General features: G+C 36.3%; 1 protein-coding gene across 3 annotated transcripts in view; it reads right to left on the minus strand.

Moving 5' to 3' along the window:
* The window catches only part of LOC150105370 (OTU domain-containing protein 3-like), a 191531-nt gene that overhangs the window by 163681 nt on the left and 5022 nt on the right, over positions 1–22828 (minus strand). For all 3 annotated transcript variants that reach the window (XM_090394111.1, XM_090394110.1, XM_090394112.1), the window contains exon 2: positions 11469–11644. In XM_090394111.1, coding sequence (XP_090250237.1) covers positions 11469–11641 — 173 coding nt within the window. In that variant the 5' untranslated portion in view covers positions 11642–11644. The remainder of the gene's footprint in view (positions 1–11468; positions 11645–22828) is intronic.

Raw genomic sequence — 22828 nt, forward strand, 5'->3', positions numbered from 1 at the left:
ACTCGTAAGGGATTAAGAAGTAATACAATTATATCTTTAATTTTATTTTCTTTAATTGTGCTTTAGTCAAGTAAAACGATTATGAGATCGTGCACTGCAATATATTGGAAAAACTTGAAAAAACGTATGTCTGATTGATCTCTATAAAAAAAAAAAAAAAAAAAAAATCAGATTTATTGTTGACTCTTTTGCTGATGTTAAAAATTGCGTCTTTAAATTGTATGGCTTTACATGGCAGCTAGAATTACACTTAAGTGCAAATAAAAAAAATATTCACGCTATCAACAGGATAGAAGGCCTTTTAAGTAAAAATTCTGTCACTAATTTTTACATTCATTCAATCTTTACAATAATCACTCTTACAATATTCTTTGATTTTACCATTCTAGTGTGATTTTTGATTATTTGAAAAGGTCTTCTCAATACTTAAAAGACACTAAATAATAATATGTTCCCCAAAATTTCGGTTGGTACGTGAGAAATGAACAAGTTGCCCACCCCTGGTCTAGCATCTAGATTTAAACAAATCTATCATACTGCTGCGCGTTTGGGAGTTTACGGCAAAAACGCCAGCCAGTCTTACCAGCGGTGATGGTGACTAAGCCTCAGATTGTCAGAAATGCTATGTCTTTTTGAATTTTTTGTAGTATTTTTGGTGTGTCTTGAGAAGGGCGGCAAACTCAAGGACCACCCTGAGTGACAAAATCTCTCGCTACGCAACTGCTTTTATGAAAGATAAAAAATTAATGCAAAGTAAATGTTTAATAAATGCTCTTATACCTACATTAGTTACTGCAATTTTTTTTATCAAAAAAGTTATCAAAATTCGTTTGAACAGTTTTAGTTCTTTTCTTATCAGCATAAATTCTACGATAACAAGCAGAATCACTCTCTAGATCTCGGTAAACAAGCATTCTTCGATTAACGTTGGATCCATATCATTACTTGATTCTAAAGCCACGTTGTTGTTGTTCAATTTCAAGAAGATCTTGTCACTGAAATCTTTTGAATTTGAATCCAATAATTCTTTAACATCTTCTGCATCAACACCATCAAAATCAAGGTATTCACCAATTGCAACGATTTCTTCAACCACGTTGTTGAAGCATTTTAAAAACGACCTAAGTCATTAGGGCATTCTTCAAAAGGTTTCCAAACAGCTCTCATGCAGCTAGAAGACACTTGCTCCCACAAGTCATGAAAGCTTTCAACTGCGTGTTTAAAGTTAAAATTTTTTCCACAATTCTTGGAGGGTAATCGCATTTTCTCCCGTTGTTGTTTCTACTGCCTTTGAGAATGTCTTTTTAAGAAAATAGGCTTTGAAAGTTGCAATGGTGTCATTGCTACAATCCATGGGTTGTAGAAATGATGTCATATTTAGTGAAAAAAATAAAACTTTCACATTCTCAAACAGATCATTAAAATAATTTGGATGACCAGGTGCATTATCTAAAAGCAAAAGAGCTTGGAAAGCTAAGTTGTCTTGCAATAAGCTTCAACTGCTGGATAAAAATAAGACTTAAACCAATCTTCGAATTGGCTTTAGGTAAATTGGGTAAACCAAGCCTTCTGATTCGACAACAAATTAGAGGTAAAGAGTTCTTGTTACATCATTTTAAAGCACTTGGGTTCTCAGGTCGATAGACAAGCAACGGCTTCAATTTAAAATCTTCATTAGCAATCCCTCCAAGCATTCACTAAGCGATCTTTTGATACTGTAAAGTATCAAAAGATCGCTTGACCAAACTGCAATTTCCACTGCTTCTTTTTTTTATATAAAAGTTCTAGATACCATTGTTTTTTCCAATAGAGGAGAGTTTCATTTACATTGAAAATTTGACAGTAATCGCACTCATTTTCTTCAATAATTTTCTACAGCTCAGCAGGAAACGTAGATGCAGCATCTTCATTGGCACTTTCAGCTTCGCCTCTTATTTTCATATTAATAATAGGATGTAAAATTAATGAAGAACGTAATTTGTAAATACAGCAGAACAACTGAACCCACTCTTAATCATAATGGGAGGAATGACGTCAGTCATCATCAAACACTCCTCGAGGCTTCCATATTTTTTTGCATGGTAAATTTGAAGGCACATTAATTAAAACTCTTGCTGCATATATAAAGGGATTGCTGCAGTTAATCAAATCCCACATTAAGCAAAACCGCAATGAGCAAGGGATACCTGTATATGCGATCACTGTTAATAAAAGTTTTGTATAGCAAATATAAAAAAGATTTATATTGCAAATATGTTAAAAATAAACATACCGAAAAATGCAAATTTCATTAAATAACTAAGTTTGTTTGCATAGAAGATAGGCAAAAAAATGTGTAATTTTTTTATGTGTTAAAAATACTGAATATTAATGTTTTAAGTGTTCCACCATCATCATCATCATCAAATTTCTGACATTTATCATCAAGGGGTGTACAGGATATGATAGTACTAAAGAAAAATTTACATTATTACTAATTTCCTATCTACAATTTTTTGTTCTCCGTCAGGTTGGCAGGAAAAAGACCAAGAGGAAGACCAAGATATAGGTGGATTGATAGGGTAAAAAGTGCCTTGCCTTAGAAGATAGAAATATAAGATATGTTCTTATATCTGTCCTCTCCCATTCTGTTTAAGTGACCATACCACCTGAGATTAGCTCTGCTAACACATTTCTGGATGCTAACAATGTCAAATTCTTTCCTAATATCTTTGTTTTTAATATGATATTGCCATTGACGCCATCTGTTAACTCCACTAATCTTTCTCGGGACTCTCATATCTGCGGTCTCTAGTCTTTGGTCAAGTGTTCTACTTCTAACCCAGCTCTCAGATCCATAAGTTAAAATTGGTTTCAACACTTGTATAAAGCTAATTTAGTGTTTTGACTAATTTCTCTCTTATTCCATATAAATTTATTCAGTTGACTTCCTACCATACCAGCTTTCTTGATTCTGTTGTCTTTTTCCATATTTAATTTATCATCTTCACTAAAAATTGTGCCTAAGTAGCTGAAATGTTTTACTTGTTCTATAGGTTCTCCATTCAGAATGCAGGTGATATTTTCAATGCTTCCGCCTATTTTCATTATCTTTGTCTTGTTATTTCTGACCTTCACACCATATCTATTACAACAGTTATTCAATTTAGTCAGGGAATCTTGCAGACTTGTAGCATATTTCTTTAGAAGTATAACTCATTCGCATAAAGCAAAGAGCTGACATTAGCATCTCCAATTTTGATATCAGGTGTAATACCACTTTTCTTCATAATGTGATCCATATAGATAATGAATAATAGAGAGGATAATGTACATCCTTGCCTGACACCAGATTTAATGTTAAACCATCTTCCTGTACTTCTTCAATTCTAACTGCAAGCTTACAACTCAAATAAAGACGTATTGCTTGATATAATGTCCCACTGACACCATTCAACTGTAGCATTTTAAATAGCTTCTCTTTTGGCACTTTGTCATATGGCTTCTCTAGATATACAAAATTTAAATACAGATCCTTGTTATATTCCCAAGACTTCCCATGTATTTGTCGTAAAGTGAAAATCTAATCCTGACAGCCTCTATTGGCCTGAATCCAGCTTGTTCTTCGCCAGGCTTCTCTTCCATAATCCTTCTCAATCGTTTCTGAAGTATACTGGCATAAATCTTATCAGGAACACTCAGTAGAGAAATACCTCTGTAATTCTCACATTCAGTTTTATTTCCCTTTTTATATATCGGTACTATGAAAGCTCTACTGACATCAGGAATGTCAGTAGAGCTCTCCTGTCATTTGGAATTCGTCCCTCTGAAGGGGTTTCTGGATTATGCAGTGCAGAATGCAGCCTCTATTTGGCCTGAATCCAGCTTGTTCTTCGCCAGGCTTCTCTTCCATAATCCTTCTCAATCGTTTCTGAAGTATACTGGCATAAATCTTACCAGGAACACTCAGTAGAGAAATACCTCTGTAATTCTCACATTCAGTTTTATTTCCCTTTTTATATATCGGTACTATGAAAGCTCTACTGACATCAGGAATGTCAGCAGAGCTCTCCTGTCATTTGGAATTCGTCCCTCTGAAGGGGTTTCTGGATTATGCAGTGCAGCAGCCACTGTAAGACTTTTATACCTCCATACTTGAGCATTTTTGGTCGAATATCATCTATTCCAGCTGCCTTTCCACATTTCAGACTTTTGATAGTCTTTTCTACTTCAAGTCTTCTTCTCTTCCATTTAAGATGGGCTGAGTCTTCTCTTGAGCAGGATCTTCCAGTCTTCTCTATTCCTTGCTGTTCGAAAAAGTTCCTTATATGTTCAGCATCCCGAGATGTTCTTTATTAATTTCAGCCAGGTAATTCTTGGTTTTCCAAGTCTTCTTTTTTCAGATGGAAAAGTATTGATTAGGACGTTAGGAAGTCTGTCTGCGTCCATGCATACAGTGTGGCCAAACCATCTCCATTGTTGTTTTCTAATTTTTTCTATTATTGTCTTTTTTATATAATAATTCTTGTCTGACTGTGCAGTTTGTTTTCTTTTTTATCCTACTTTTTCTATTTATTTTTCTTAAGCATTTCATTTCAAATGCCTGCAGTTTTTCTTCCTCTCTTTTCTTAACTGTCCACGCGTCTGCTCCATAGATGACTGTTGGCATAATTATTGATTCATATAATTTGGTTTTGGCTTGCTTAGATATCTTGTTTGTTTTTCAGATTTTCTGTAACTTTCCCATGGTGGTCCATCCTATCGCTATTCTGTGTTTGATTGTTCTGAGTTCATCTATTGTTTCTGTTAGTTTTGATCCAAGATATATGAAGTTGTCTACTTGTTCTATATTTAGGGTGACTGAGATGGTAGTTCTGTTCCTCCTTATTTTCATCACTTGTCTTTTGTATATTTATTGTCATGTCATATGTTTTACAGGTTTCATTTAACTTGTTTATCAACTTTTGTAGTTCATTTGGAATTCTTGCAATAAGGATGAGATCATCCACATTATTTGATATTATTTATGTTTAAACCATTGACGTTGATTCCAGGCTCATTGTCTATTGAATTCTTTACAACTTCGTCTAGATATATGTTGAATAGGCATGGGGACAGCACTGGCACCTAGTATTTTTCTTGTGTGTGCGATTAATGTTTGCCGCCTTTTGAAAAATTTTTTTTTTAATAAAGTGTGAATAAAACGAACAGGAAATGAAAACCGCTTTACAGTATAAATGTTACCTACAGATTAGTCCTGCTTATACAGATTTTTTTTACACAGAACTCAACAATTAATCATATGTTCATTTATGATACATCAAAAAATAAAGATGAACTATTTTAGGTATATTTTCATAAATTTTAATAAAAAATTACAGTGATATAATAGGATCCAGGATACAATTTCAGAATTTATTTGTTCGTTTCTGGGAAGATCTGAAGGCGCCCAAACAGAAGACATGTACATTCACAATTATATGTACCATTCTGTACCATTCGTTGTTCGTTTAAACTCTTATCTCATATTTTTTGACATCTTTTAGGCGCCTTTTCTTCCGCGGTGCCTGTGTATATTTGCACACTTCGCACACGCCACCAGCCGGCCCTGCATGGGGATAATGGGCATCCTAGCATTACTCCTTTTTGGATCTCTATGGGTTCTGTTGTGAGTGTGTCCTTTTTAATTATTGCATTTGTCTTAGAGTAATATTTTATCAGAAAGTGTATTATATATTTGTCTATTGCTTTTTGTAGTAGAACTTGAAGAAGGATTTCTCTGTTGATGCTATCGAAAGCTTGTTTAAAGTCCACAAAACAACAATATAGTTTTTTATGGTCTTCCCAGCTGAGCTCTCCTAGTTGGTGCAATGTGAAAATCTAGTCTATTGTTGAATAGTTTCCTCAGAAACCAGCTTGTTCTATGCCTATCATTTCTTCATAGGTGTTTTTTAATCTATTTTGTATAATTCTTATGAATATTTTATAGGTGTGGGAGAGTAAATTGATTGGTCTGTAATTTCTGCAGTCTCTTGTCTCCTTTCTTGTATATTGGGATGATCTTTCCAGTTCTCCAATCATCTGGGATCTCTCCTTTTTGTAGTATTTTATTGAATAGGTTTATTAAATATTCTATTGATGTGCTGCCTCCATATGACCACAGTTCAGTAGGGATGGTATCAATGCCTGGTGCTTTATTGTTTTTCATCTGTTTTATTGCGTATCTAACTTCTTCTTATAAAATTTTTGGGTGGTCGTTATTTTCTTCTATTGTTGGCATTGTAGTTTTGTGTCCTTGGTGAAAGATAGTCTTAAAATGGCTTGACCAGATTTTTCTAATATATTCAATATTCCAGGTTTCAGTCATCTTGTTGTTTATCAATGTTACTGCTTTTGCTGAGAATTCCTTTGTAATTTCATGGAAGACTGTAATTTCACAAATGTAATTTCACAGTATCATGGAAGACTTTTAGGTTGTTTTGTTGGTATGCTTCTTGGCATTTCTTTTTCTTCTAACCATTTTTCTTTGGCTTTTTTGCATAGGTTATCAACTTTATTTTTTAGCGCTCTGTATTTTTCTCTATTCTCTTCATTGTTTTGTTGGTTTACAAGTATCTTGGTCTCTCTTTTCTCTTCTATGGTAGTTATGATTTCTTGGGTTATCCACTGTTTGTTTATTTTGGGTTTGGAACCTAGAGTGTCTTTTGAAAATTGATAACACTGTTTCTTTTCCTTCTTCCCAGTATTTTCTGCTGTTCTAGAAGATGGAGGGTTTTAATTTCATGCACATCTGTTCTAAAAATCGACTTCTGCTTGAGCTATCTTTTAGTTTTGATAGGTTGATGTTTTCTTCTTTTCTGATATTGTTTTTCCTGTTGAATTTTATCTTCACTTTGGCAGTTAATATTTCGTGATCCATGTCGAAATCAAAGCTTCTTAATGTTCGTACATTATTTACTGATCTTTTCCATTGTTTGTTTATGATGATATAGTCTATGCAGTTCTTTATGTTACCATCTGGGGATGTCCATGTATATTTATTATTAGGGCGTTGACAGAACAATGTGTTTGTAATCATTAGATCATTTTCTTTATAGAAGTGGAGTAATTGTTCTCCTCTTTCTTTAAGCTCTCCGCATCCAAATTTCCCCATCACATCTTTTTTGTCTGCTGTGAACTGTCCTATTTTAGCGGTAAAATCTCCCATCACTATCATGAGTTCTCTGTTTTTGGAATTATCTATTTCCTGTTGTAGTTCTTCATAGAAATTTTCTATTTCTTCCTCTGAATGGTTACTGTCTGGTGCATATATTTGGATTATTTTAATTGTTTGACCTTTTTCTTTTGCTTGAAGTTTGGCTGTGATTATTCTAGGAGACACTAGTTTTATTTCAATTACTGAGTGTGTAAGTTTCTTCTCAATTAATAAGGCAACTCCTTCTCTGTGTATGTTATCTTTTCTTCCTGAGAAGTATAGTCCAGGAACTACTTCAAGTATAGATATGTATTCCTGATTGCATGCTTGGTCAGTGTTTTTTTATCTATGTTCTGTCCTCACTGCTAGTTTCATTCAGCAATTTTTTGAAGTAATTACTCCATACATCAAGGATATCTTTTTCTCCAGTTTTCATATCACTTTTATCATCTCTAATTCCTTTTACAGCACTCTTCCCTCGATTTCTGAGCTTCTTCAACAACCTCCAGAATATCTTGCCATCTTCTTGATATTTATTTTCTATGTTCTTACCAAAGTCTTCCCATGACTTCTGTTTAGCTAGTTTTACACAGTGTTTAGCTTTCTTACATTTGTCTCTGTATTCTCTAAGAGCACAAGCTGACTTATTTGATATGCTTCCTTCTTTTCCTTCACTGCCTGTTTAACTTTCTGTGTCCACCATGGAGTTCTGATTTTTCTATCCTTGCAGACAACCTCACCACATGCCTCTCTGGCTGAATTAATCAGTTTTTCTTCAGGGCTTGCCAATGAATCTCCAAGGTTTGGTTCCTGTTCTAAAACTCTTTCATTTTTCTTGAATAATGTTTGTTTATTTTAGTCTATAGTTCATATCTGAGAGCTGCTCAACTTTTATTCACTTTAAAACTTTCTTACATGTTCTTCTTCTTTTCAATGTGAAATTCAGTTTTATCCTGCTCAAGACTAAATGGTGATCACTTCCAATTTCAAATCCTCTGTACACTCTAGTGTCCTGTAACAGAGAGAAAACATCACTACCAACATTAACATAGTCAATGAGACTTTTCTTATTCCTTGCGTCTTCTCTCCATGTGAATTTGTGCACATTTTTATGTTGAAACACGGTGTTAGTAATAACCAGTCCATGTCATCTGCAGCAGGTCTCCAAGGTGAACAGCCTCTAGTCAATAAAATAATGCAGTTAAGGGAATCCAGCAAGATGGATCCGTAACCTCGGGACAAGGATTATCTCTGAGGACTGGGCCGGTCAGGCTGGGTCCGAAGCAAGTTTGGCACTGCACTGGAACTGGGCAAAACTCTCCCGTGATGAAACAGTTGAACCTGGACCAGCGCCAGGGCCTTCTCGTGGGATGCCTTAGCTGCGCAGTGTGCAGCCGGATGGCCCATCTGGTGTGACCGTTTTGGCCAGCAACTAACAGCCAACTCAGAACTGGCACAGACCAGGAGAATCCGACTCTCTAATTAAAGCAGGGCAAATTGTGATGGTTGTTGAGATGCGATGATGTAATGTGATTTCTGCCCACTGCTATGAATGTTTAAGTGAAAGAATGTCAATCAAGGTCATGGGTAATCGGCAGGAGTGTCGGACGGAGCTCTGGTCTGTCTGGTGAGATTACTTACTAGTTCTGTACCTATATCATCAGGGGTAGCCTGATGAGTGCAAGATTGCACAAACCTTAAAATTCCCTGTGAACTACTCTCATGATACTGAGTCCAGGTGACCTTCGAGGATTCCGAAGAGATGCCCAACTCCATTGCAAAATCCGAGAAGGATTGGACCTTCATGCTGTCTTTAACATGGGGAATGGCCATCCCACCCATGCACCTATGCACATGAGCTCTATTGTAGGAATATTCGGTACTTGTTGGCAGGAAGCACAGTACTTGTTGGAAAACTTTCAATGGAGTCAAATGAGATGTCTCATTGGGTTAAAGTTGGTGAAGTTGCAAATATGAATTACTCTGTGAGATAAAATGAATTATATTAAAGCTCCTTGTTAGGGGTAGTCTTTGAATCAGCTTCTAGTATTAAGGCAGATTTAAGTTAGTGTGTAAGTTAGGTTAAGATGAAGCAAGAAAAGTCATGTGCTTGGTCAAATATTTGAGAATATTCAAGTGGCAATGAGGCCACTAGAACTGAAGCATCAAGGCAGCTGTTGAGGCTATGAGGCAGCTGCTTCCTACGCTGCACCATTCAGGTGTGATGTGCAGACACCAAATCGTCCATAGACAATCTAGGTACCGGTCTGGGTGTCGTGCCTAGAAGAGCAGCCACCATACTGCGATCTATTGAGACTCATCCTCTGGCATATGTCAGGATTAATAAAGATGTTAGAAGTTCTTTCACTTGGTTATGCTATACATTAAAGATACCAAGAAATTATACACTTGGTTTAATCCTTTATCCAAGTATAAGCAAACAAAGTTTGCACCTGAAGTATTTTCAGGACTGGGGCAACTCATGGTAAAACTTCCAACAACTTTTCTCAATATACTCCATCTCCATACACACACATTCACTGCTACTTTCAACATCCACTCTCCCTATGCCACGTCTTTTTGTCTACCCAGGCTTCCCCCATTTCCCTGTTCCTCTTGCATTCCCAGTCTCTCTTCATCTCTCACACCACTGTTTCCACTGCTAAGCACTTCTGTCTCTTTAATATCACTCTCCTGATCTTTCACTTCATCTCTTACTTCTGATCTCTTGTTTGCATCACACACTACACTTCCATCTACCAACACTTTCTTCAGTGCACTCACTCCAAAGCCATTCAAAATGCAACCATCATGCCTGTATAATTCTATTCTTCTCTCAAACACATGCCATACATCTGCAAACTGTACTCCCTTCTCCTCACACAGCTCCACAAGCATACCACTCATGATTCTAGCTCTGTCTCAATGCATCATTGTCATACCTTGGTACACACACCGACAACCTTTCCCACTATACTGTTATCGTTCTCAATAATCTCCTGATATTCGCCTTTACATTCTCCTTATATCCACTTAAATCATTTCTCCCCATAACCACCACTAATTTTCTCCTCATGTCTGAATTATCTTGCTCATTCTCCCTCCTGGAGGACCTTAAGGCCTCTCTCATTAGCTAGTCTTCTATGGAATCTTCACATACACTGCAATCATGGAATCACTCATTACCTCTTTTACCCTTTTTTCTTTCATTCCATTCTTTTGCACACCTTCATCAGCTTCCACTAAACGTCTAATATAATCTGACTACATAAGTGAGAGCTATCGTTGGAAGACTGCCAAGAAGAGTCAATTCATGTTCTTTTTCAAGGGGAAAAAGAAATAAGGCGATGTACGAATTGGTCATGAACACGCGAAATCGCGTGCTTTATACGTAAAATTTTCCAACTGCTATACAAGCAAAATAGTTACCACTTTAAAAACTACAATGATCATAAAAGAGAAGTTAATTTTCCGAACTAATAATAAACACTCATCCCACAATACGGACTGATTACCCTATTATCGGAATGGATGTACCTTCTTTTGACATGCGCAGAAGTGTCAAAAGGTCTCGTATCTGTGGGCGTACCATATCACTCTGCATATTCCTTGTTTCATTTTTATTAACTGTTTCATCAAATCTTGCATTGCAACAATTTTACTCTCTGTCATTCCCATTGTCTTACTACCTGTCATTCTGTGATACTTTACTTCTGTTTCCTCATTCATACTTCCTTTTGCTCCCTTATCACAACTTTCGCTTCTATATTCATGCATTCTTTCACTCCCTATATTTTAACATATAATAAAAAGCTCTCTGTACAACTAGTTGCTTAGTCATGACAATACTTCAAGCTTAATATACCAGCTTCTGTTTGTATATACAACCAAGTAAAATAAGAAATTCAACTAATAAGCAATACTAGAAATCAATGAAATTTATTTATTACAATTTGCAACATATAATATTTCATCAGTATAAATAATTCTGCCCAATTTTTCAATCTAAGATCAGTCTGATTTAAACAAGAGATGAAAACTGCAGAAAATAATCCAAATGGCAAAATTTCATTAAAACTTATCTAGTCAGAGTAGAGTGGTTATGTGTGCACAGACAGACAAAAGAAATAAGTGACCTAATAGAAATATGGGAGAAAAATCCTGATTTACAATAATACATGCATCATAAAATGTTTTCCTTTCATCACTATTCCCAGACACTAATTTACAATAACAAGGAAGGTATGCCAGTATATATCTTTAGAACACACATATATAAAAATTTGTACTTTACCCATCACCAGGAATTTCCCTCAGAGCAAGCCCTCTGGGTGCTAGCTGATCATTAAATCCAAGAAAATGTTCATCAGATCTTACAAAATATCTTTCTTTCCGTTCTCTATTTCTATATGAATCTTGCTTTTGGGGATCATTTCTTTGAACATCAATGCTCTTCTGCCGTCCCATTGCCTGTAGATTGCAAAATTTCATAAAAGAAAATCTGAATAAAATAATGAAGCTTAAAATCATAGGACAATGAAAAATTCATGTATCTTACATACAGTAATTCATATGCTATCCAGACACTCATAACAGCAGATAGGTGGATGGCAATGTAACCAACTGCAGTGATAACTGGTCAGTAGTACACATCAGATCTTGAATGACAAGGTTTGAGGATGTTAAATTTTTAATGAATGAAGACCAAACTTGGTGCAGTACATCAAGTATTGTTTTTTCTGCCTGTCGAGGATTACAGCTTTTCTGCAGCTTCTTTGATCAAATAATGTGTTCAACAATAGTAGATGAAATAATGTCCAGCCACATATAAATTTCCATAGCTTATACTATAAACCAGTCATCTCTGCTAATTAGTCATTTGATGACAGATCCAGAAACTACTAGCATCTCAAATGACTATTTTCAGTCTTATATTACTGTGGTTTGGTAAGTGGTCAAAATGCTGGTATGCAGACCACATTATTTGAAGAGTAAAAATTGCATTATTAGAACAAAAATTACAAACTTACAAAACTACTAGTTAGTAGTTTTGTAAGTCTCTGGTTTTACACTGTCAAGAGAAAGTTTTTATATCAACTGATTAAAAGACTATAAAATATAATTGCACAACATTAGGAACTTTAAGAGTATAAACAGAATGAAAATTAGTTAAATCAAACATGCAAGTACAGAAAAGAGAATTAATTAATACTGTCATGTTCTGTGGAGCAGCAGTGCATGTCATAAACAAGGTCTGGGAATGTCAAATTTTTAATAAATAAAGTCCAAACTTGGTGCAGTATCAAGCACTGTTTTTTGTTGAACTGCTGAGGATTATAGCTCTTTTGAGGCTTCCTTGAACATGCTTATAAACACTTCGTACACACTCTCCTTCCATCCAACTTAAAAATCCACAACTTATCAACATAATGTAACATATACATGTGGCACACCTGACATTTCACAAACTGACTAAAATCAAAATTCATCTATGAACAGAGACAGCAGTCACCATCATACTTTTAATGCCAGTCAATATATCTTGCTCTAAGTTGAAAGCTTTTATACATAAACTAAAGTAAATAAGCCCACAGACACTATAAGCACACAATTTCAGCAACTTTTACACAAACATAAAATCCACAATTAATTAGGGAAAAAAAAACTTATCTGAACCTGAAAGCAAACTGCCACCTAGTGGCACTTCATAATTTTTCAAAGATTTTTGTCAAGTTTAACATAACTTTTTCCCAACAGCTATCCTTCTTTTAACTTCATCGTCATATTGACAATCATTTCCTATTATGGACACCCATAAAGCAAAACTTTTAATTACCTCTACACCCTCTGTCCAAAATTAGAAAATAAAACACAGGCCAATTATAATTATTCAAATCATTTATTTCAATCAATATATTCTCCCTCAGCTTCGATACAGCGTTTGGCACAGTCAATTAATTCATTAAATGAGTTTTTTATATTGGTTTTTAGAATACTGTTGAGGGTCATGGTTACTGCTACTTGAACATTTTCAATGGTGTCGTATCGCTTTCCTTTCATCGGCAAATGAAGTCAGGGGAAGAGAAAGACGTCACAGGGTGCTAAATCAGGTGAATAAGGTGAGTGATCCAACACATGAACTTGATTTTTGCTCAAAAACTGTCTCACAATGTTAGAACGATGAGATGGTGCATTATCATGCAAAAGTGACCAGCTGCCTGCATCATGATATTCATGCCGTATGCGACGAATTCTCGCTATCAATCCCTTCAAAACTTCAGGATAAAACTCACCACTGACCGTTTGGCCAGGTTCAACGAATTCTTTGTGGATAATGCCCTTGGAATCGTAAAAACAAATCAGCATTGTCTTTACTTTTGACTTCTCCAAGTGACTTTTTTTTTTCAGATGCCCCTCTTCTGGTGATCTGCATTCAGCACTCTAGCACTTTGTTTTGGGCTCATACTCAAGACAACAGTTTCGTCACCAGTAACGATCGTTTCAAGGAAGTTTGAGTCCTTACGAGCGGTTTTAATGAGGTCCTCGCAGTGTTCAATTCGATACATTTTTTGGTCGTAGGTCAACTTGTGGGGAGTAAATCGCAAATTCAATTTACGGAGGCCCAAACTCTCAGTCAAAATGTTGTACGCAGTTGATTTTGGGATCCCCAATTCATCTTCAATCAATCTCACGACGATTTTGGGTTTTCTTTGATGAAATCATGCACTTTTTGGATGTTAACTTCGCTCAGTCCAGTTTTTGAACAGTCCAGCTTTTCGCCGTCCTCAAGCGTCTCACGACTGCTTTGAAATCGCTTAAACCACTCGTAAATTTGAGTACAGGATAAGCATTTATCACCGTATGCTTTCTGGTAATAGACTGATTTGGAGGAAAATTGTAGATAAGAAGTTAGTAATGATGTAGTTTTTCATGTAGTGCTATCATATCCTGTACACCCCTTGAGGGTATATATCAGGAATTTGATGATGATTTTTCTCTTTTAGATATGTATGTTATTATAGTTAGTTATTCAAGTGTGACGTCATTTTTGATGCCGTATGATCACTCCTGTACTTCAATGGGTTTTTGGGAGTGAAGCTTTCTGCTAGAAGAAGTGATGCCCTTCTCACAAAGAGTTACTAGGACAATCATAAACATCCATTCCCCTAGTGGGATCTGTCATTATTATTATGTGACACCTCCAGGGAGTCCAAAGACTCATCGAGGGAGGGTACCTACTCTACAACTCTCAGTCTCCACCACTGAGTTCATCAACGCCATTTACTGCCCACACCACCACCACCACTAGTATTTCCACAGACAATCACAAACATCCATGGCCACAGCGGGATTCGAACCTGCAGTCTTTTGGTTAGAGAGCAGATACGCTAACTACTCGGTCAACCAGGCTAGCATATGAAACTCAAATAATTAAACTGTGTTGCCTGTTCTATTATTTTATCTTCTATGACTATTTTCAATCTAATATTATCTCGATCTTTAAATGCCGTGATTTTTGTTTTCTTTTGTGAAATCTCTTAAGCTGTATTGCTGGCTTAGAAACTGATTTTTTGAAGGTCATCTTCTTTGTCTTGTACTATAATCTGATCATCTGCATACAGCATTATATTGATAACAGTTCTTCTAGTTAGCTGGATACCTTGTTTTATTGGCGTTTTCCATATGTGTATAATTTGATCTATATATCCATCTATATATATATAAACACTGCTTGGAAAGAAGTCAATGGACATGTGAGGAACAAAAGCCATGGCACCCACCTTAAAAAGATGCAGGACCACCTTTTGTGGTGATTACTGCAGCAATCCTATGGGGCATACTTTCCACAAGTGAAATAGCAATCAATGGAAATTTTGGACCATTCCATTCTTCCTGTAGGCATATAATGAAGTCCTAGACTGTTGCTGGGCAAACATCCCTTGACCTCACCTGACAGTCCAGTTCATCCCTCAGATGTTCAATAGGGGTTGAGATTAGAGCTTTGTGGAGATCAGTCTAGTGTGGTTCAAGTCCAAAAACCACACTGTTACAGCAACAGCCTCAAGACATGGTGTATTGCCTTGCTGAAAGAGACAATGGTCAGTTCCATAGAAAGGCCACATAGTGGGAAGCATTGCATTATCCAGAATGTTCAGAGTTCGATGATTGTAGTCAGAGGCCAAACCAGGAAAAAACAGAACCATACCATCACACCGCCACCTCCAAATTTCATAGCTAGAGTTATGCACTCTGGTAAAAGAAATTCACCGGGATATTCCATCACACCCATCCATCTTCTTAGTAGAGGGTGTCAAATGATTTGTTACTCCATAAACACAGCTTTCCCAGCTTCACATTCCACTGTACATGCTCTTTGCACCACTGAAGACAACGATGCTCCATGTTAGTTCAGGTAATGTGGGGGGGGGTGGAATCTTGCATATTGTGGTCCTACCATAGAAACCTTATGCTGTGAGCCTTGGTTCTGAATGTTTTTGTGCAGATTCATGTTCTAGTCGATGTCCAGAACTCCGCACTCAACGTGTCAGCCAACGAATAGTGGTTTTTACATATTATCATTCATTACACACCAGTCGCGTTCAGTGAGTGTGGGGAATCAATTGCAAGTAGCACTAGCAATTGCTTCCCTGCACTTCCATCTCAGTATATAATATAATATAATATAATCATTACCAGAGCTGACAAAAGGAATACCACTGTGGTTCTTGATACCAATTCATATGACCGAAAAATGAATTTATTACTCCGAGATTGTAATACTCATGCCAAACTGGATTATGATCTTACAAAATGTCAACTCAGGAAATTGAACACGTTACTTGATGAAACCTCCTCCTTAGATGAAGAAACAATTAAAGACCTATAGAACTCTCATTTAAAATGATTTTTAATATCGACTCTAAACCAATACCCCATTTTTGTTCTAGTGCCATCCTAGAATTATAGGATGCCCCATTTATCTGTTATTCGTTTGATACATTATGGCTTACCTAAGCTTCATAAAATTAATGTTCCTCTCAGACCCGTCGTAGATTCTATTAGCAGTCCAACTTACAAGTTATCAAGATTCTTATCTAACCTTCTCCGTCTTCACATAGGCCACTCAGCCTCTTCAATCAAAAATTCCACAGAGTTTCATGCAAAAATAAAAGACATTCAACTGTTAAAAACTGATTTGTTAATTAGCTTCGACATTGTCTCCCTCTTCACGAACATTCCAAACAAAGAAACAGTAGAATTATTAACTCAAAAATTTCCTTCTGATATAGTTGAATTATTCAAATTTGTTATTACATCCGGTTACTTCACCTGGAAAGGTCAAACTGACAAACAAGAAGAAGGAACAGCAATGGTATCTCCTTTATCACCAAACTTAGCAAACCTGTTTCTAGAACACCTTGAAGAAAAAATATTCACTTTTGAACCCAAACCAAAAATTTGGTTACGATGTGTCGGCGACGTATTTGCAGTCTGGGATCATCCCAAACAGGAATTACAACTGTTTCTAGATAAAATAAACCTTCTTCACTCTCGCATCAACTTTACACTAGAAAAAGAATCTCTACAGGGTATTTCCTTTCTGGATTTATACATTCAAAGAAAAGAAGATGGTTCCATAGCCACATCTGTCTATTGCAAGCCTACATTTTCAGGTCGCTAAATTCACAATTCTTCCGCTCATCATCCATCTCAGAAATTTGGCATTATTAAATCACTAGTTTCCAGAGCACACAAATTCTGCTCCTCTGAAGATTCTCTAAACCAAGAACTAGAAATAATCAAAATACAGCTATACTAAATGGATATAATCTTAAAACAACTCAAAAAATCATCAGTCACCTTCCCACACATCAACCCAGACAAGAAGTCAATAGGATTCCCATACCTTATGTCAAAGGCATCTCCGAACATCTTTCAAAAATTATGAAGAAATACAATTTTGCCACTACTTACAAACCTATCAACCAAATCTATAACTTGTTACCTTCTCCTAATTGTCTTACTTTGGTCAGACAGGTAGGTCTGTTCAGAAACGGATCTCGGAACATCAACACCACATTTGTCTTTTCAAACTGCAGAAATCTGGTCTCTTCCAACACAGAGTTGAAAATCCAAACCATAGGATCCATTGGGAGAGGTCGAAACTTTTACACAGATCTTTATATAAATATGAACGTTTATATAAAGAAAGTGCTGAAGCCCTACTACACAGACCAAATTTAAACCAAAATGATGTTCTTACTATTCCTATAGTATGGAAAATTGTCATACAAAATTGTGTAAAATAATCTTTATATATATATATATATTTTTTTTTTTTTTTCAGTAGTTATATTTAATTTACTTCTATAACACATTACTGCACGCATATTGAGATTCCATTGTAATCATGTGCCCTAATGTAGCACAATTGGAAGAACGACGGTACATTGTACCCTTCGATCGGAATAGGCCTAAGTTCAATTCTCAGCGCGACAGGAGGAATCTTTATCTGGACGATTTCAATCAAAGTTGAGTAAGACGATCTCATACGGAGGTAGCAGGGTTTTTTCTCCCGGAAACTCGGGTTTTTCATCCCGTATACAGAAAAATCGGCCCTTCAGAACACATGCAATTTACAGACAAAAAATACTAGTTGTCATGGTGGGGTGGTGGAGGTGAGCAGTAGATGGCATTGATGGGAATGATTCGTGGTAGAGGTTCAGTGTAGTGGTTGAGACAGTTGTAGGTGTCCTCCCGCGATGAGTCTTCGGACTCCTTGGAGGTATCAGGAATAATAATAATTGTATGTTATTCCTAGTATTGTTTGAACTACTGTACTGATGATGTCCCAAGATATTTGGGATGAAATATTTATGAATTAAATAGTCATTACTGTGGTTATTACGTGTGTTTTTTAGTGATCACAGTATGGTATCACCGACTGTTGACTTGGAATGGCCCAATTTGTCAACAATTCAGCTGGACACAGCTGAATTGTTGACAAATTGGGCCATTCCCAATTTGTCATGCTATGCCCCCAAGTGAGGGGGCATAGCATGATGCCCCCTGACTTGGGGGCATCATGCTATGCCAATTTACACTGGCTATAAATACGTGACTCATTATATGCACAATGCATCTTGCACATGGGGTGGGGGTCTGTTGACTTCTTTCCGTGTGTGTGTGTGTGTGTGTGTGTGTGCGTGCGTGTGTACATACACGCATATACTGAATAAAGTTAGAGATAAATTACATTCCTGTCTTACATCATGATTAATTTCAATTTCTTCTGTTAATTTATTACCTAAATAACTTTATTCCTGTGTTTTTATATAAACTTTGTATAATTTGTACTAAATGTAATAGATAAACTAGTTTTTTCATTATTATTATTAGACACCTCCAGGGAGTCCAAAGACTCATCAAGGGAAGGTGTGCCAACAGCATCGAACGATTGATCTCCTTCCAACTACTAACCGCATTCAAACTTGTTTAACTTTTTTCGTGAGTCATTAGTAGCAGAGGCTCGAGCAATCTTTGCTGGCTAAGGTTGGCCGATTGTTTAAAAATAAATTATGAATAAATTTGATAAAATACTCCATAATTGTTCTGTGTATTTTATCAAAAGATTTCTCATAATCTTTAATAGCTAAATGTGTCTCCAAAATAAATTCTTCTTATTTTTTAATAACTTGTTTTAAACCAAAGATATTATCTGTGCATGGTCTTCAATGTGAAACTGTTTTGATTTTCTGTAGATTGTCTGCGATATTTCTAAGTCTTTTATTCAGAATTAAACTGTATATTTTATTAAACTTATATATAAATTGTATATTTAATATTTATTCCTCTGTAATTTCCAGAGCCATTTCTATCTCCTTTCTTAAATATAGATATAACCTCAGCTGTTGACCAATCTGATGGAACTTCACACTTCCTCCAACAGTTATTAACTTTAAGAATCTCTAATGTAAATATTCACCACAATACTTCCGATCTTTATTTATGTCATCATCTAATTCAGCAGATTTTCTATCTTGTGATACCTTTATTGTTTCTTCCAATCTAATTGGTTCTACATCAGTACTAATTTCGTAACTGTGAGAGTGAGAGACAACAATGTGGTAGGAGGAGTAGCTGTGTTGCCTAGCTATAACAATGATTTGAGGCAGAGAGCTAAGATCATGAACACAGTGTTAGAAGAAATTTGTGAAGAGAAAAGAGTAGTTTGTGGATGTATGGGATGAGTCTGATTGGCAAATGGAACTATATAAGAGTGATGGACTGCATTTGAATGGTTTTGGTGAAGTCATCTGGAAAGGATGAGGCTGGGAGGAAGTGAAATGAGTGATGTGAAAATGGTCAGGGGTGATGTAAATGATCAGGTAGAGTGAACCGATGAAAATGAATTGATTGTGAATGGAGATGACAATGAGGAAATATGAATGCAAATTGGATGGGGGGTGGGGGAAGAGATACTGTAAGAAGAGTTAATTTTAAAAGCAGTAAATAATGTTTATGTGGGAATGTTGGCATAGGAATGAGATGACCCGGAATGCATAAGAAATACTTGAGATATGGGAAAAAGTAAAGATGAGTAGACAGAAACACATGAGGAGACATCACAGATGCAAGGTGGCATATGCAGGACTGTTTATTACTATTCATATTTAAAAATTCAGGGAATATTGACATATCAGAAATAAGGGAGATAGTTTGGGAATAATGTTGCCATGATTGAGTTAATTCACCTGCAAATAGTTGGAAAAAGGGAAACATAGTTGGATGAGAATGATATTCTGAGTGGAATTGAAATGGAAGATAGAGTATGATGTTTATTGTGAGGATAGAAAGGACAAGAGGGGGAATGCTGCTGATGATGATGATGGGAATTATGTCCGCAGAAGGTTGAGAGACAAGAGGAAAATAGTGGCAGTGGTTTTGAAGCAATACGGTGTGTGTGAGGTGGAGGACAAGATATTTAGTTGGGTGTTGCTATAGTCCAGAGGAATGTTGAGGGTGATGACAGAAATATATATATGGGGTGCTTAAGGGTCAAAGCTGTATAACTGAGAGGGGACCTCCACATAGCCTTTAAAGGAATGCGGAGAACCAACCAGGGCTTCTGACCTAATGTCCAATCCTCACCTTCTCGTGGTGCACCCTGTTGGGTATCTACTTTGATACTGAACGAACGAGGATGGGCTGGCAATTTGGGATTTAGCCGACCAAATTGTATTCTTATTGGTTAAACCAAAATAAAAATGATGGTACAATATGACAAAATTTCATGCCGGCTGGGGCATCGCCCGGTTAAACAAGGCCCTGGTTGTTTTCGCCAGGGAACCAGGGCGAACAGCGAAAAGTCAGCTACTGGAACAAATCTGAAAACAAACCCCAACTCAACATCACCAGAGTTAAAGATCGGTACTATCAACATAAGAAGCCAGAATGGCAAAGAAATGGAGCTAGCTGAGGAATTAGATAAGTACAAGATCGACATAATAGGGGTGACTGAAACAAAAAAGACCAAAACTGTTGAGATCTTCCTGAGCAATAAATACAAAATGTTATATTCAGGCAATGACAATCAAGGAAAAGAAGGAGTAGCCATAGTATTCAACACAAAATACGAGGCTGATCTTCTTGAATGGCAGTCAGTCTCAAGTAGAGTAATGTGGGCAAATACGAGAATGCGGAACTGGACAATGAGACTTATTTGTGCCTATGGTCCCACAGAAGGTTCTACTAAGGTAGAAGTGGAGGAATTTTTTGAGGCTCGAGAGAAAGCTACTGACACAATGAAAAAGGAAAAGTTGGTCCTGTTGGGGATTAAATAGCAGAGTAGGAAGTGATTGTCAGACATACAAAAATGTTTTGGGAAAATTTGGAGAAAAGAGCAAAGCTAATAATAATGGTAAATATCTGTTGGATTTCTGCTCAGGACATGTGTGAGACAAGGTGTGAGACAAGGACATACATTATCCCCTCTGTTATTCATTATCTATATGGATCACATTATGAAGGAATGTGGTATTAAACCTGATATCAAAATTGGAGATGTTAATGTCAGCTCTTTGCTTTATGCGGATGATGTTATACTTCTAAATAAATCCGCTACAAGTCTGCAAGATTCTCTGACTAAATTGAATAGCTGTTGCAATAGATATGGTATGAAGGTCAGCAATAAAAAGACAAAGACAATGAAAATAGGCAGAATCATTGAAAATGTCAACTGTGTTGTGACTGGAGAACCTGTGGAACAAGTAAAACATTTCAGCTACTTAGGCACAATTTTTACTGAAGATGGTAAATTAAATATAGAAATAGACAACAGAATCAGCAAAGCTGGTATGGTGGGAAGTCAATTGAATAAATTCATATGGAATAAGAGAGAAATTAGTCGGAACACTAAATTAGCTGTATACAAGACAGTGTTCAAACCAGTTTTAACTTATGGATCTGAGAGCTGGGTCAGAAGTAAAACACTTGACAAAAGACTAGAGACCGCAGATATGAGAGTCCTGAGAAAGATTAGAGGCGTGAACAGATGGCATCAATAGCAATATCATATTAAAAATGAGGATATTAGGAAAGAACGTGACATTGTCAGCATCCAGGAATGTGTTAGCAGAGCTAATCTCAGGTGGTATGGTCACTTAAACAGAATGGGTGAAGAAAGATTAGCAAAACAAGTGTTCTCTGCCAGGTTGGCAGGAAAACGACCTAAAGGAAGACCAAGATATAGGTGGATTGATACAGTACAAAGTGTCTTAGACGATAGAAATATAAGATCTGATAATGTTGGAGTCTTGACAAGTAACAGACTAATTTGGAGGAAAATTGTAGATAGGAAGTTAGTAATGATGTAAATTTTTCATGTAGTACTGTCATATCCTGTACACCCCTTGAGGGTACATGGCAGGAATTTGATGATGATGATGATATATATATATATATATAGTGGAAATATATTTTCCCAGAAACTCAGGTTTTTCATCCTGCATACAGGTAAATCAGCCAAGAGCACACATGCAATTTATAAAAAAAAAAATACTGTGTTGGTGGTTTGATGGGCAGTAGATGGCATTGATAGTAGTAATAGTGTATCTTTGTAGAATTAAGTAGTATGGAAGATGGTGAGATGTGTGTAGCAGAATCCTGTGATGAGTCCTTGGAGGTGTCACTTAGTAATAATAATAATCATAGGCAACTTGGCTTAGTGAACTAGAAAAAGGTAATCTCTTGGTGATTTAAATTATGGCAATATTTAATGGAATAAAGAGACAGAATCAGGGAATAAGGAGAATGAATTTGAGCTCTTAAAGCACAACTATCTTAGACAATACAGGGGATTGAGAGTTTGATATTTTTGACAAAATATCAAACTCTCAATCCATGTGTATCAAAATCTTGATCCTATTAATTACAAGCACACAAAATAATCACTCCTGAGGTTAGCATCACAGGAATGGTGGTCAAGGTACTGGAGAAGTTAGTTAAGGACAAGATTTGGGAATGGGAGCAGCACGGCTAGTAGGTCATTTCTCCATTATCTGCTCAATTTTTTGAAATACAGTAACAGCTGAAGCTGGATAATGGGAATGGCTACACAAATAGTTCTCTGGACTTCGAAAAGGTGTTTAATGA

Source organism: Typopeltis vanoorti, chromosome 6 (genome assembly GCF_054136105.1).
Source record: "Typopeltis vanoorti isolate ZY-2024b chromosome 6, IOZ_Tvanoo_1.0, whole genome shotgun sequence".
NCBI lineage: Eukaryota > Metazoa > Arthropoda > Arachnida > Uropygi > Thelyphonidae > Typopeltis > Typopeltis vanoorti.